This window comes from Paroedura picta, chromosome 3 (assembly GCF_049243985.1).
Source record: "Paroedura picta isolate Pp20150507F chromosome 3, Ppicta_v3.0, whole genome shotgun sequence".
Lineage (NCBI taxonomy): Eukaryota > Metazoa > Chordata > Lepidosauria > Squamata > Gekkonidae > Paroedura > Paroedura picta.
This window is the reverse complement of record NC_135371.1, coordinates 96,674,502-96,691,798: the sequence shown is the minus strand read 5'-3', so window position 1 is coordinate 96,691,798 and position 17,297 is coordinate 96,674,502. Positions and strand designations below refer to the sequence as shown.

General features: G+C 42.5%; 1 protein-coding gene across 7 annotated transcripts in view; it reads right to left on the bottom strand.

Moving 5' to 3' along the window:
- Window positions 1-17,297, bottom strand: part of ARHGAP26 (Rho GTPase activating protein 26) — a 423,503-nt gene that overhangs the window by 259,032 nt on the left and 147,174 nt on the right. For all 7 annotated transcript variants that reach the window (XM_077326941.1, XM_077326940.1, XM_077326943.1 and 4 more), the window contains one exon: window positions 9,605-9,683. In XM_077326941.1, the coding sequence (XP_077183056.1) occupies window positions 9,605-9,683 (79 nt within the window). The remainder of the gene's footprint in view (window positions 1-9,604; window positions 9,684-17,297) is intronic.

Here is a 17,297-nt window from a genome sequence, read left to right as displayed (position 1 = left end):
AAGTGATGCAATATTTCTTTAGAAATCACCAGAAACTATTTTACTATATTTTTTCCTCCCATCTTCCTCTGGAGTAGCAGGAAGCAGGAGGAGAGATCTTCCCCAGAGGGTAAATGGTAAACCTAATCATAGATTTTATGGAACCATGGGGCATTTTCTTCTCTCCCTCTGAAATTTTCACTATTCATTGTATCAGAGTCTGTCTGATAAATCATAATAGCATTTTACTCCAAAAGATTTCCTTCTAAAATCTCAGAGAGATACTTCTGTGGTCTAGCAGGGATTCAGTAATGGTCACTAAAGACACAGCTCCCTACTTGGTCAACTGCTTGCATAGCTAGTTCCTCTGCTGCATTCCTCTTACAGATGGGGAAAAATATTTGTTTAGTTTGTGGAAAGGGCACCCATTGTAGAAAGGAAGAAAGCCCTCAACCTGTAGGAACATTCCAAGGCTTGTCTTGTTTATATTTCAGTTAATGTGCAAGAATATCTCCCTCTCCTTAGTAGAAGATCCCATAGCCAACTGTGCATTTTATAATTGGTAAAGGTAAGCCACTGGTGAAGGTGATAAAACTGCATAAATACTGCTATCTATCTATCTATCTATCTATCTATCTATCTATCTATCTATCTATCTATCTATCTATCTATCTATCTATCTATATCTATCTATCTATCTATCTATCTAAAAAAATGGTCTCGGGGCGGTGTACATCAGTAAATAAAATACAGATATAATCCAAATGAAATACTAAAGCTAAATAAAATACTAAACATCTAAATAAAATACTAAAATTCAGGCTAAAATAGATTTCCTTGAATCCTACTGTCCCTCTTTGTTCTAAGCGTAACATCTCAACCGTCAAAGTTCCACAGGGCCTGCAAGATAGAGCTATTCCTCCAGGTGTTCAGTTGAGAAGGCTGGGCAGAATGGAGATCTCGGCCCTCCTCTCAGTGTCCAACATCATCCCTGGAGATATGGAAATGGCAGCCGGGGGGGGGGGGTTGAATACCATATTTGGTATGGTGAGGACTGGTGTGGGTTGCCAAGGGAGATTTGGGGGTTTTAGATTTTCTTGCACTTTTATTGTTTTTTAATTTATTGTTGTGACCAGCTGAGAGCCAGCAGGTCTGGGAGAGCAACGTACAGTTTTGAAAATGTATACGTGATTTTGATATTCTATTTCTACAAATGTAATTGTAAATAAAATACATTTTAAAACGAGCTAGGTGAACAAGCTAAGATGTAAGACCTGGGTTGGAATGGGGGTGACCAACCAGTTATACAAGGGTGAGTTCTTTGATTTGCAGGACGGGGGAAGAATTGTTCCTGATGGGGAGAGAGAAAACTTTAAAGAGGCGTGACTTTTGTTTAAATTGTGGGGGGAATTTTATTCTATTTTTATTTTTTTGTTTTGCATGCATGATACAACACACATTTGTTGCTCCAGGCAGTTTGCTTAGAGAAAAAAAACTGTCCCCAGAAGAAGGGAGAGGCAGGCACCAATATTCATAACGTGATAAACACAAATGAGAGCCCATACTTGCCATGTAAAGTATGGAAAACAGCTAAAAGAATATGGTTGTACTTTGATTGTTGTGCAAGATCTGTTGTTCAAATGGGGCAAAATACCAGGACCCGAATGTGAATGTGGTACAGCCCACCAAACTATTTTCCATCTGTCAGAGGAATTTAAGCATCATGCTTTCCAGGGTAATGTGACAGAGATCTTACTCTCCCCAGGGTGAAACTGAGTGGACTGAAAATTGGGCTACATGCCTGCTGTATCAGCTCCCTCTCCCCGCAGCGAGAAGCTCGGCAGGCCGCGAGCAAATCAGCCGCCGAAGCAACTGATTAGCTTGCGGCCCGGCAAGCTTCTTTCTGTGGAGGGGAGAGAGGGAAGCGCGGCCGCTGGCATGCCGGCGGTGCAAACACACATGCTCAGACCCGCTGCACATTCACGTTTGTGCCCAGCGGGGCTGCAAACGCATACGTGCGGCAGTTTCGCACATGCATGTTTGCGCCCCCGCTGGGAGCACAAATGCACATGTGCGGCAGGTCCACACATGCGTGAGACTGCCGCATGTGCAAGTTTGAAGCCCTGCTGGGCGCAAACACGCGTGCACGGCAGGTCCAAGCATGCGCATTTGCGCGGGGACTGCCGCACATGCGCGGGAGCCAGGGTCACCCTCCCCCCACACCTTGGCAGCTGTCCGCAACTCAAAAAAGGTTTAGAGAACGGTGCTTTAGATAGATACATTTATTTGTATATAGCCATAGGCCTTTACAAAATATAAAATACAAATTTACAAACAGTAAAATAGAATAAAAGGAACTGTATAAAAATATAAAATTTAAGACCAAAAAACTGAAACAGCATACAAAGTGCAAGAGTGTTAAGAGGCTGCCTTAGTGGTTGTAACATTGGCCCTTATTTTCCTTGCAGCCAAGGCAAATAGGGCGGTTTTATATGTTACATCATCAACCTGGTCAGATAAAAGATAGATTATCTTTTCAGCAACGGAGTGAAGGTTAGAACCCCGTAAGGTCTCATTGAGGAATTTGGCTCTGGGTTGAGCATAAAGTAAGCAGTCAAAGATGTAGTGGGGTAAATCCTCCAGAGCTTGTGCACCACAAATACAGAAACGCTGGTTTTTTGGCGTACAGCTAAATCGACCCGCCAGTACCTCTGTAGGCATCGTTTCGAATCGAAGTGATGTAAAAGCTACTCTGAGATTATGGTTACTGATCTTCATTAGATAAGAGGATCTACGATGGTCATATTTAAACCGCTTAAACCATGTTGCTGTCTTAATTTCCAAAATTTGCATTCTGTCTAACTGGGCATCACTTTTGAAGATCCAGTCTCTAAGGTGAGAGTTATTAGCTGAAGGATTTAGGAGGTCATCAGGGATGGAGTAGCGTGCAATAAGGCTATTAATAAGGCAATGCCGTGCTGGATCCTTAGATAACATTATATTAAAGGACTGATGACTAAATTTGTTTATGTTGGCTAACCTGAGGTTTTTCCACTGTTTTAAAATTGCCAAATGTACTCGGGCACTAAGAGAAGGCAGACCTGTTTCTGCCCTCATCAAAACAGCCGGAGTTCCCCTAGGTAGGGCTAGAATTCGCCTTAAGAATATATTTTGAACAGATTCTAGCCTAGGTATGAAGTTTTCCTTCCATCCCCAGACCTCTACTCCATACAAAAGATGGGGGATAACCTTGCACTTGTATAATTTGAGGGCTGGATCGATGAGGAAGCCTCCTGTTGTATAATAAAACTTCAGAATAGTGCCCACTAGGCGTGTTGCAGAGGCTCTAATGGTGTCCAGATGAAGTTTCCAATTCAGCCTCTCACTAAATGTGATACCCAGATATTTAAATGAGTTGCACTGGCTAACAGAATTTCCAGATATGTTCCAAGAGAACTTTTTGGCCCTTTTTCTAAAGACCATTACTTTTGTCTTATCGTAGTTTATTTTAAGACCTTCTTCTTTACAATAACCACCAAGTTGTTGTAGTAGTCTTTGCATCCCAATTTTTGTGAGGGAAATTAGGGCCATGTCATCTGCGTAAAGTAAAATAGATATTTTTTGACCTCCTAGTATGGGAGAAACAAATTGTGGGCCAGAGAGTCTTTCTACAATGTTGTTAATGTATAAATTAAACAGCAGGGGAGCCAACACACATCCCTGCTTGACGCCCTTGCATGTTGGAATTTTGTTGGTTAGGGAGCCAGAAATTCCCACTCTAATTTGAGCATAAGTGTCAAAGTGCAACTCCCGCAGCAGAAATAGGAGCCGCCTATCAATGTTCAAGTCTGCTAATTTTTGCCATAGGCGCTGCCTGTCTATAGAATCAAAAGCTGCGGCCAAGTCAACGAATGCAACGTACAACACTTTCTTAGGGCCATTTATCCCTGAATAGACCAGTTGCTGAAGTATCTGACATTGGTCAATAGTACTAAAGCCCTTTCTGAATCCAGCTTGATGTGGGTATAAAATATGATTTTCATCTGCCCATTCCTCCAGCTTAGTCAGTAAGTACTTACTGTACAGTTTTGCTGCTATGTCCAACAAACTAATAGGCCTATAGTTATTTGGAGCTGATTTGTCCCCTTTTTTGTAAATGGGCACAACAATGCTAAGTTTCCATCCAGGGGGGATTTGGCCTGTATTGTTAATTTGCGAGAAGGTTTTTGCTAGTATAGGAGACCACCATGATGGAAAGGCTTTATAAAGATCTGTAGGGATCAGATCTTCCCCTGGGGACTTACCAGATGTCAATGAGGACATTGACTTTAGAGAACGGAAAGTGAACTTTGTACAGACTAAGACATCTGCAAGGTGCCTTGGCAGCTTGCCTGAGGGAGGGGGAAAGTGCCTAGAAGCTGGCCTGGACAGGGAACACACCCGCACTGTGTGCATGGATGGGCAAGGGAAGAGAAAAGCACAGGCCTTAAGTTGATTGGACAGTTTGATCAATCTTTGTACATAGTTGTTGATTAGATAATGACCTAATTTGGGTGTGCTATTTGGACTGCATAAAAATCTGAACCAGGTGTGTCTCTAGGGGAATGCTGGATTTCAGACATGACACAGTGCCACCCCTTTTAATACTGCAGATATTAAAATGGTATTTTATAAACAATTCTCTGGCATTGTCGATAATTTGGTTTTCTCACCACAGTGGTTAAAATGAACCTCAACTCCCTAATGGTGGATCCATCAGAACTAGAAATATCTTCTTCAGTGTTTTTCTAACCATTCATTGACAGGAATAATAAGAGGAAATTTGGAATGATGGGCTAAAAAGTAAGCAATGTGCTAGTTTGTCATTAAGCCACAAGCATTCAATATATCTAATTCTCAACATGACCATTTCTCTGTATAATTAAGCCATGGACAGACAATAAAGACCCCAGGTTTGTGGGGAAATCAGAACTCTGAGAAAAGCAAGATATAACTATACTAAAATACCTTCAAAATAATAGAAACGGTTATTCTACCTTAAAGAAAGGAATGTGCTCCCAGCAATCATTATGGGAGTTGCTACACAACCACAACACATTGTCAAACCTTGTTTTTTGTAACCAAGGCAAGGTGAGAAGGTAAGACCATTTCCAGGGGAAAGGGAAAAAAACATGGGACTTTTGAGAGGAAATAACACAGGGAAGAGATACAGGTGGAAATCAACTGACCAATGCAACTCCTTGTGGGTTCCACTCTTGCATATAATCAAAACTGACAAAAGCAAATTGAATTTTTTATTTATTTGCTGCTTCCCTCAATAGCTCAAGGAGGCTTACACATATGACTTTAAAACCATAGTTACAGTGATCACAGGGAGAGAGAGGAGTTACCTAAAATGTACAAACGCCGGAAGCCCCACAAATACATGAAGATTTGTGTGTGATTTATACGGGTCAATGCAACAAAAGGAATGGAGGTGTGCACAAATTCCATTAACAATACAGCACAGAAAGATAACCCACATGGACATACACTCAAATAACGGCAAACAAATAAAGACAAGTTCATCTTTTCAGAGCAAAGGGAAGTAAGATTGCCCAACAGCAAGCTTATTCACTTGGCAGTAAACTCATACTGAGATTGCAAATAATAGCACAATCCTTTGAAAGGATGGTGGAGGAGGCAATTTCTATGTATGGGAACTTCCTGGAAGGGAGCTTTAGAAAAGAATTTTCCTTTTCAGCTACGCATAAAGTGCACCATTTTTGTGTGTCCAATTGGCTGAGCTACACATTGCATTCTCAGGGCAATCTACATTCCTCTTTGAAAAGCCCTGCTGCTTAAAAAAAAAATTACTCTCAAAGTCACAGTGACCACAATGGACAGAGAACATTATGGGGCAACCCATTATGCTGCTTGGAACAGTGACAAGATTCTACTAATATATATATGAACTGTGTCATAATTGTAACTAGTCTAGGATATAATTCCACAGGTGATAGAAGAAAAGCTATCCTATAAACTGAAGGGACATTAATCCAACAAACCTGATTTAAAAAAAATATCAGAACCTAGCAAGCGTTCCTAAAAGATAATTCATTTAATTCATGCAGGTCTAGATTAGCTACAACATGCAGAGTTAACACACTTTTAAAAGTTGCAACTAACAAACAACTCTTGGCTGCAGTTTAATAATGCCTGTATTCACTGGGTCTTGTATGTACTGTGCCCATTTTGCGGACAAACTATTTTTAAATTTCCAGCATCTATACTGTTATTGTGTGATTCTATTTCCTGGATTTGTGACTACTGATAACACACACAAGGTGCTGTTTTTCGTTTGGAGATGGGGCGGTGTGTGTGGGGGGGTGATTCTTAGAACTTCTTTATTTTAGTGCTGGGCTGAGCTGCAATGAAGAGCAGTTGCCCTATTCCCACACAGTGAGGTGCAATGAGACTGAATCATTTCCTCTGAGCTACTGGCATTATTAATCATTTCCTGATCTCATTTCCTGTAATCCCACCACTTGCTTGTCATTTTGTTTGAAATTGTTCTGTCCCTTATGCTATTTCTTTCTTGATCAATGATTATGTGTATTGGGTTCAAGGATGCATTGGGAAATGGTTTTCTTTTAAATTCACCGCAAAGCAAAGGAAAATTTATGAAGTCATGCTTCCCCCTACTGCTAGTCTACCATCAATTTAACAACTTCCCGATTTCATTTCCTCTTTGCAATTTTGGGCTGTTTAAATTTTTAAAGGAAGCTCTTACCAATCATATCCCTAACATAACCTTGCCTCTCCCCACATGCACCTGCAAGGGTTTGCCATTACATAGCACTGTGTGTCAGGCAAAGAGATCCACAGGGCCAACCAAGAGGGTACAGGGGCAGAAGATGCAGCACAAAAGTTAAGCCCAAAGGACAGGTTTGGCTTGACAGCCATCACATCAGGCGTAGCTGAGACCGTGAGTGGGAGAGAAGCACCCTTCCCTGAGTATCCTGGACAACCACAACTGTAGGGTGGGATTTAAAGAGAGTCATGTGCAGGAACTGTGAGATGGAGGACAAGCTAGACACAGTGAGTGCAGGTTGGGGAGAGGATCCCAGGCACCTGCACAGGACAAGGTTGGAAGAGCAACCATAACAATAAAACCTTGTACATTATTCCTGGAACCCCCTGTCTTGTTTGGGGTGACAGAGAGATGCGCCTCCTTCCTAGATTTCTGCGAGCACCCACACTCCCTCTTTCCTGCCTAAGGCCAGTACACACTGAAATTAGTTTCAAGAGAGAAAGGGGCCGAAGGAGGCAGTGGTTTATCCCTTACTGAAAAAAACATCTCTGGATGCACAGGACCCAGCTAGCTACTTTACCTGCACTGGATGAGTTCAAATCCCCTGGGCTGGATGAAATGCACCCGAGAGTGCTCAAAGAACTTTCCAGAGGACTTGCACAACCCTTGTCCATCATCTTCGGGACCTCTTTAAGGACTGGAGATGTCCCGGAGGACTGGAAGAGAGCAAACGTTATTGCGATCTTCAAAAAAGGGAGGAAGGATGACCCGGAAAACTACAGACCAGTTAGTCTGACCTCTGTTGTGGGGAAGATAATGGAGCATAGAATCATAGAATCATAGAATTGGAAGGAGCCATACAGGCCATCTAGTCCAATCCCCTGCTCAACGCAGGATCAGCCCAAAGCATCCTAAAGCATCCAAGAAAAGTGCGTATCCAACCTTTGCTTGAAGACTGCCAGTGAGGGGGAGCTCACCACCTCCTTAGGCAGCCTGTTCCACTGCTGAACTACTCTGACTGTGAAATATTTTTTCTTGATATCTAGCCTATATCGTTCTACTTGTAGTTTAAACCCATTACTGCGTGTCTTTCCTCTGCAGCCAACGGAAACAGCACCCTGCCCTCCTCCAAGTGACAACCTTTCAAATACTTAAAGAGGGCTATCATGTCCCTTCTCAACCTCCTTTTTTCCAGGCTGAACATTCCCAAGTCCCTCAACCTATCTTCCCCACAACAGAGGTCAGACTCATTGGTCTGTAGTTTCCTCCCTTTTTTGAAGATAGGAATAACGTTTGCTCTCTTCCAGTCCTCCAGGACATCTCCAGTCCTTAAAGGTGTTCCAAAGATGATGGACAAGGGCTGTGCAAGTTCTCTGGAAAGTTCTTTGAGCACTCTCGGGTGCATTACATCCGGCCCAAGGGATTTAAACTCATCCAGTGCAGCTAAATCCCTCTCAATAACCTCTCTGTCCATGTCAACCTGCCACCCAGACACTATCCCTTGGCTACTGCCATCTCTAGATGTGCCTAAACCCTTTGACCTGTGGGACAAAACAGATGTAAAATAGGCGCTGAGCCTTTCTGCTTTCTCTGCATCCTCCGTTAGAGTTTGTCCATCCGCACCCAACAGTGGGCCTATTGCCTCCTTTACTTTACGTTTGCTCCTCACATAACTGAAAAATCTTTTCTTGTTACAGTGGGCTTCCCTGGCCAATCTTAGCTCACTCTCAGCTTTGGCCTTTCTGATGATTGATCTACAGTGCCTAGTAACCTGTAGGTACTCTTCTTTAAAGCTCTGTCCTTCCCTCCATTTCCTGAACATTTCCCTTTTCTTTCTTAGTTCCTCTTGAAGTTAACTGTTCATCCAAATAGGCTTCTAAGACCTCCTGCAGTGTTTTCGTCTCTCTGGGATAATCATTGAGCATGCAAAAGCTCTTGTTTGTGTAGTGCCCACCCTTCACATGCTCCCTTCCCTTCTAGCATTCTCGTCCATGGTACGGCCCTCATCATGCCTCTGAGTTTATTCAATTTTGCCCTACAAAAATCCAACATCCGCGTCTGGCTACAAGCTTCCTTGGCTCCCCACCTCAAAAGGAATTCTATGAGGACATGGTCACTTCCCCCTAGGGTCCCCACTTCCTTCACCTCATCTACCAACTCTTGCCTCTTGCCTCTTGGAGTAGATATTAAAGGGAGCGATCTGCAAATATCTGGAGGACAATTTGGTGATCCAAGGAAATCAGCATGGATTTGTCACCTGTCAGACCAAGCTGGTTTCCTTCTTTGACCAAGTGACAGGATTGCTGGATCATGGAAATTCGGTTGATGTCGTTTACTTGGATTTTAGTAAAGCTTTTGATAAGGTTCCCCATGATGTTCTGATGGATAAATTGAAGGACTGCAATCTGGATTTTCAGATAGTTAGGTGGATAGGGAATTGGTTAGGAAAGATTAGAGTGCGACATTCAATTCTTGCTTGAAGTTTTCAATAGCTTACCAAAGAAGCAGATTTCAGAAAGTTTTGAAAACATAATTTTTTAAAAAATACATTAAGATGGCATTTGAACCACTCTGGACAATAGTCTGCATTTCCTAAGCAATGTTATGAACATAATTTTCTTATTGTGCTTATCATAGGAGATGGAGCATTCCCTTACATTTATAACCTAAAGATTTAAAAGGATTATTTTGCCAGTACCACAGAACTGTCCTGGCATGCACAGTGAGAGAAACACAGCTTTGCAGCCAACAATCTGTCCTCTGGCCATGAAAAGAGCCTTTTGATCCCCCCTCCCCACCCCCAAATACCTATTCATAAACATCCTTGCTTACCGGTTCCCGGCCATCCATTGCCTCCATCCACAGCCTTCGATCTTCTTCAGAAAGTGCTTGCATTGTAATCACTCCTGGCCTGCAGAGATTAAAACAGAATGATGGAGTGAATAACACACACAAAAAGATCAACAGCAAATGGAGTCAAGTTCAACACAAGTTACTACGATGGTCCAAATTCAAGTTTTCAAATAAATGGCGGAGACACAACCTTACAAGGCCAAAGTAGGGCTTTGCTGAGAGCACGTTCTCTCATTTGCATACAGGTGTGCAAGGGGTAAAAATCAAGCTAGCCCTACAATCCAGCTTATTTTATTTTATGTTAATATGTAATATGATAAGCTGATTTGATTGTGACAATAAAGAACTTAAAGCTAAAGGAAGCATTCTGAGCAAATTTGACAGTCTTCTGCGGAAAGTAGATCCTAAGTAAGACTGCTTAAAGATTGGCAAAACAATTGCCCTTCAGGACATAAATTAAACTTTGCAAATGTACAGCCTGGGGAAACCTCGCATAGATGGATGAGCTGGTGGTAGTTCTGGCATAGTCTGTTCAGATCAACACACAATCAAACATTTTTTTCTACAGATAAGCAGTCCAACGTGTCATGTATGAACCATTCTGACTATCCCCAGATATGCATTAATAGGAACAAATATAATGAGTGAGCTGGGCAATTATGCTATGCCTGGAGAAGAAAATTCAGTGTATTCTACCATTCCCCTGCAGAAAAAGTTATGTGTATCTTGGAATAGCCAGGGTGGCAGATGTCTTATACAAACTACTTCTATAAATACACTTCAGAATTCCCATGGCCTTCAATTTTTTATTAATTACACATTTGATTTATATCTAGATTTTCCAACAGCTACTAAAATCCAATTGCATATTTTTATTTCTAGCAAAATGTTAACATTGCAAATACAAAATGACATCTACATTATTTTTCCTTTTCTTCTGCTGAAAGTAAGTCTATCAAGTCTGAGCAAATGTGTGAATTGGTTGTATGATGGCAAACTGAAATTTAATCCAGACAGGATGGGGGTGGTGGGAATTTCTTCTGAACTAGGGACAGGAGTAACTGAGATTGCTTCCCCTCCCCCGCTGCCCAATGCATTTGGTCCACAGCGTGAGTGTGGTTCTGCTCTTTAAGCAACATAAATGGCTCACAGTGGGTTACCAGACTCTATCTGAGGTGCTGGTTTTAGCCTTTAAAACTATAAATGATTTGGGATCAGATACCTGGAAGGCTGCCTGCTCCTATATAAACCTACCCAATTAGTAAAACTATCACAAAAGGCCTACAGCATAATCTCTTTCTGGGGCTATATTACTTGTATTCTACCTGAGGCTTCTAAGCTATGGAGCTCTATTTTGGAGAAGCTCTGTACAGCTCTTTTCTTCCTGTACATCAGAAAATGGCTAGCAGGAGATCTTTGCAGCAGGTAAGTGGGAAGTTGAATATGGTATGCTACAGTAATTTATTCTTATTTGGCTGTTATGTTTGTACTAGAAGAGAAGACTTCCCGGGGCCCCCCGTTCCCCCCCCTGCGGCAGGTGTCTTCCGCATTCCCCCCCCCCACGCCGTGGCATGTTCGGTGTGGGTAGAAGAGCAGGGCCCCTGCGTCCATAACGCGGCGGTTCTGCTCTTCTGGCCGCATTGAAGGCCTCTGCCCCCCAGCCTTCCCGCCGATGGCCCATGCATCGGGGGCGGGAAAGGAGCAGGACCACCGCATATTTGACCCGCCGTCCCTGCTCCTTTCCCGGCTCCCCCCCGTCCCAGGATGCTGGGTGGCCAGCGGGAAAGGAGCAGGGCCACCGCGTTTACGGTGTCCCTTCTCCTTTCCCGTGGCCCCCTCCCCAGGCAAGGCAGCTGTCTCGCCGGCAAGAAAGGAGCAGGGTCGCCGCATCTTTCCCCCAGGTGACTCAGAGGCGGCGAAGGTTCTTCCCCCAGCAACTCCCCGGGTGGCACAGCCGAGGACGGGCCAAGTAGCCAATGGGGAGCCGCGCGCCATTGGCCACTTGACCCTGGAGTGACACTCGGAGGGGCCAATCAGGAGCCGCTTTGCAGCTCCTGATTGGCCCCTCCGAGTTTTTATCAGGGACTCGGCCCACCCATTTCTCCTCCCCTTTAGCCCTAACTGCTTTATTTATACTGCTCCACAGGAGCAGTTTAAAGACGTCTGAAACATGGTATAGTGGTTAGAGTGTCCCCTACCATGTAGGAGAGACAGATTCAATCCCCTGTTCTGATATGAAATTAAGCCAGCCATCCTCTTTCTCACTACATGACCACCACATGTTGATAAACAAAATAACTTCACCATGAAGTTTGTTTCAGACAGAAAGCAAAAGAGAAGAGAAAGAGAAAACACAGTATTAATTACCCAGTCTAAATAGTTGGTGGTCATGGGGATATTCCTTGACCAGCATATTATATACCTCTTTTTTTCTAACAAGAATATCTGCTGTCAGCAATGCTTTATGCAAGAGCACCTGAACCGATATCTAAAAGAAATGAAGGCTTCAGTGCAGCCTGTTATAAAGATAGTTGTCAAGAGAAAATTAACATCTATCTTAGAGAAACTGACATTTGGACATTGGCTTCTGCCCCTGGTTGCAAACAAAAAAGAATAGAGAAGGAGGTTTAAGAATTCCAAATTCTAATCCTGTGACATTAGCAAAAGGCCATTCAGATGGAAAGGGAATCATAATTATATACACAAAGCAGCTCACACACTTTACCCAGCAAAGGACACAAGCTGTTCTGACTTGCACCAGATCTAGATCTAAACAAACCAGACATATTGTATGTTATTTTTGTTAATCTCTGTGTACAGAAAGTCATTTGATATTTATGAGATTAGCATTCTAGAAAAATAATCCTAAAGAAAATCACTTAACCTTTAACCTAATTAGAACATTGTAGCAACAATTAAATTGTCCCATTGAGGGTTTCAGTTGCAATATCACTCCCTAGAAAGAATAACTTTACTTTCAGTTCATCAGGCACTCTTTGTAAACAGAAAGTAAGGTGAGAAAAACCTGTGCCTAAAAAACCAACGAAAGAAACTTGGGGGATTTCCGTACCCTTTAAAAATAGTGAGATTCTTACTTTTCATTGTCGTTATATTCCGGCCCCTCCACATGATGTCACCAACATGCAGAGTCTGAGCAGTAAACAGCTGGCTACATCCTCTATTTTAAAGTTCTAATTGGTGAATCCCAAAAAGTGGATTCACCAACACATGTAGCACTACCTACCCACCAGCAGGCCACAGAAAAAAAATGTATGGAGGTGAAAAAGTGCTATCTCCACCTTCAATGGTCCACCCTTGCTCCCACCCCCTCTCCTTTCTCCCAGGGATGGGAGTTGTTGTTTTTTTTAAGTGAACTGCCTGGAGCAATGAATAGGCATTCAATCATGCCGGTAAAGGCAAAAAAAAAGAAAATTCCCACAAAGTTGTAACACAAAGCATAGCTCTCTAAGCTTCCTCCCCCCACCCCCAATCAGGAGGGGGATTCAATAAGCGGTGGCAATAAAGAAGCACTATGTATCTATGATTAGATGCATAGACGTTTCAACGGAGAACTATTGATTTTAAAAAAATTAGTGGGCATCATGGGCCCTTTAAAGCATGGAGAAAGCCTGCCTGGCTTGATTGACCGGCGGAAGAGAGTCCCATATAAATCACATTGCTCTCTTCCACCATTTCCAGCAGCACTTGTAGAGAGGGAAAAGCACGAAACGGTGGCAGAGACAGCAAAAAAACTGATGACGGGCCAAGAAGTGTGATTATATGTAGCGTTACGCCACTCAGCTGGCATAACGCCATCTTTAACAATGTGTGGAAATGTCCTTGGTTTTGCCTGATGTATGTGGAACAGTAGCAACAACAATGGAAATACTAGTCTCACAATAAACATCTAGGAAGAGTCCACATTTAAAATGGGACAATATAACTTGTCCTAATTTTTTTCTTCCAATCATTATGCACTATTCAGTAGAACTGCCCGTAAACTGCAGTGACATTGGCATGAAGGACTATTGATTCAAGTGGTAGCGGAGTTGGTATGAAGCAGCAGAACAAATTCTGAGTCCAGAGACACCTTTTGTTGGTCTTAAAGGTGCCACTGGACTCAAAATTTGTTATGGACTATTGTTCATCCAACTGTTTTACAAGGCAAAAAGCTTAATGCTAACAGGAGGGTTTCCAGAACCGGTGGAACCAAAAGAAAGGGGTTTTGTGATCAGGTAAGAAAGCATGCTAAGTGCTGTCTTTTCCATTAGAGCCGATGACAATCTGAACAGCAAGGGAGTCTACTAATAAAGCTCTACTTCTTCATGTGGGTTTTGAAAACATTTTATAAATGAGCAAGCCAAAATAAAGCCTTATTAAGCTACCAAATCTAGGGGAAATTTTATTTATATTATATTTAACTGAACAAACCCACTATATGTCAGTAGATCCTGACATTGAGATGGGCACAATTCCACAATAATGAAGAGTTGCCAGCCTCCAATTGCGATTGGATCCACACAGTGCAACAAGAAGAGGGTTAGTGTGTCCCCTACAGCCAAAGTTCAAATTCCAATATCAGGCATTATGCCCTTGATTTCAATAAAAGATCTTCATCAATGAAGATCTTCAACATCAATGAAGACCTTCAACAATTCAAATGATCAATGTAAGATCAAAATGGTATAAGTATACCCACTAATAAAACACCCCCTGAAACTTTACATACCTTCTATGTAATATAGTTTGAATAATTCTCCAAATATAGTTTGAATAATTATACAATATAGTTTGAATAATTCTCCAAATTAATGGTTATTCCAAACATAACCTTCAAGAAAAATAGTAAAATCGGTAAGTATCCCCACTTTCAAAACTTGATGCCCATTGTATTATATTCTAGTAATTAAGCCCGCTGTAAGAAAAATACAGCGGGCGCTAGCCGTTCCCAACAGCCCTGGCAGCACTGGCCGGGCGGCTGGGAAGGGCTGGGCCCCCCTGAACTCCCCCCTGCAGGCTGAAGCCGTTCCCAGGCGGCCGGGAGCACTATCACCGCCTCGGAGAGGTGGCAATCGGGCTCCCGGGCGCCTGGGAAGGGCTGTCTCCCAACCTACCCAGGCTAAACCCTTCCCAGGTGGCGGGAAGCGTGGTCGCCAGCTCTCCGAGCCAGCGATCACGCTCCCGGCCGCCTGGGAATGGCTTAGGCCTGGGGGTGGGCCCAAGGTGAAAGGCCTTCCCAGGGGGCGGGGAGCGCGATTGGCGGCTCGGCAAGCCGGCGATCACGCTCCCCGGTGCCTGGGAAGGCTTCCCCCCCCCTGGGCCAGACTACGGGGGACTGCGGGCCTACCTGCCCTCTCGGCATTAATGCATTTAACTAAGGCTCCCAGAACTATCCCTCCTTTATCCTTTCCATCCACGCTGCAGTGGCCAGAAATAAAATTTGGGGAAAGTGTTAAGAATGCGTGCAACTCAACATGTAGTTTATTTGATTTAGGAAAACAAACTGAAAATCAAAAATATTTGGGTCCAGATATTTAAAAGCTTAATAAATATTAAACCATTTCATTGCTAAATAAGGTTACTGATATCAAGGTAGAACTTGGAACCGGACAATAGAGATCTGTCCCCATGGAAAAAATATCAGTACTGTAGGGGATATGATGTGGCAACACATCCTCTCTGATCCCTGCCCTTTCTCTAAACTCTACCCTCCACAGGCATCAAGCCTAAATCTCCAGGAATTTCCAAAATTGGAGGTGACAACTAAATTTTTGGACCAGCTATTTGCCATTCCCAAATTCTTGAACTTGACATCACTAAATAAAAAGCAGACACATTAAGGAAAAGTATGAACTTTCTATGCATCTTGCCATGAACAGAAAGAGAAGCTCACTGGCATATTTATTTATACTTATATATATTTATATACCGCCCTCCCCTGAGATATGACAAATACTGACTGTCCTGCTCCGATCCCTCCTTCATAGTGTCTAAACTATAGGATTGCCTGTCCTGGGGGAAAAGCACAAACTTGACCTTAAAGTTTGCCGTGTTCCAATACCATTTTGTGGAAAGATGTGCAGCCTTGTAGCTATTTCTTTAAATGACCTAAAAGCAAAACAACAAAACAAAAAACACCCCACTTTTTTAGTATATTTGTTTATTATCCTCTTCCCTCTTCCTCCGAAATGGAGGTGCCTTGAAGCTAAATATACTTAGTTGCTTGTTGCTGGAAATCTATGGTCCTCAATGAGGAACTGTGGCTTAACTGCTAATTTTATTTGTAATTGTTTACAAATGTTATTGTACTGGATGCTGATTATGTTGTTTACCACCATGAGACACCAATCACTTAGAATTGCAGTCTAAAATCAAATAAATCAAAATTTAAAATAATTATTTGCTATAGCCAAGTCTTAAGCAGTTATACATTTCCCCTACTAGAAAAAGAAAATATAGAGAGATGCTTCCTAAAAGTAGTGAATAACTTTTCTTATAGCTCTGTATTAAGGTCAACTTCAAACTGAACTGGGTTGAATCTTATGCAGCTCCAACCAAAGGCACTGACCCTCCTTAGTAGACCTACATGAGTGCTGAAAGACAATGCTGGGGATTGAGGGGATCAATGTTCATAAAAAGTCATGCAACATGAGTGGCTTCAGTAAGCAGGCAGCAGCCAGCATTGTACTTCCTGCCTTCTCCATCTAGCACCAACTGAAGCCTTCTTGCAAAAGTGTACAGAAGGAACAGAATTAAAACTTGTAGACCTTAGACATCACCCAATATATTCCACTATTTTATTTTTAGTTCCAGACTCAGAGACATTTCCCTATGAACCCTTCACACTGTATTTTATCATTGTACTTTAACAGCTCATCTATAAACCTCCAACTCCCCACTGATAAGGACTGAACCACCCTTTGGGAATCAACACTTGTACATCTCCACAAACTGGTACACAAGTGGGGGCGAGGAGTGGGAGCAAAAAAAGGGAGAACGAGTCCTAAGTTTACAAGGCATTAGCCATTACATGATAATTTCAAGATTTCATTCATCTATAAAGGTCACTGGAAATGTGACACAGCAAAAGAACAAGTACAGGCTGTATTGCATTTGACCTGCACAAAACACATCTAACAGAAATGAAAAATCAATAAATAGCAAAGCTGAAGAACTGCAGGTAGGATGGGAAGAAAAGCACATACAGGCCATCCTAAGCAGGTCTACTCCAAATTCTAATCAGGTATATTATCTGGGACATAACCCTGGGAAAGTGTTTGTAGGATTACACTGATAGCTATGTTTTAGTGATGGGCTCAACCTGGGAAAAGGTCGTTTGTTTGTTTAATGTATTTATATACCACCCTCCCTAAAGGCTCACGGCTGTTTACATTATACAAGAAACGATGCAGGTAACTCCATTTGTAGTAATAACAAGGTGATAGCAACAATAACTAACAACAATAACATTAACATAATAACAACAATAACATTAAAGAATGGTGGAAACTGCAAAGAGCATCAGTTCAACTGAGGCCCAGTGGGTTGGGCAAATTTGTAGTGGTCGTCGTAGGAGGGAGGCTTGCTGGCCAATGGGAAGTGGTGGTTTAGGTAGACCTCAACCAAATGCCTGGTGGAGGAGCTCCCTTTTGCAGGCCCTAAAGAACAGTTC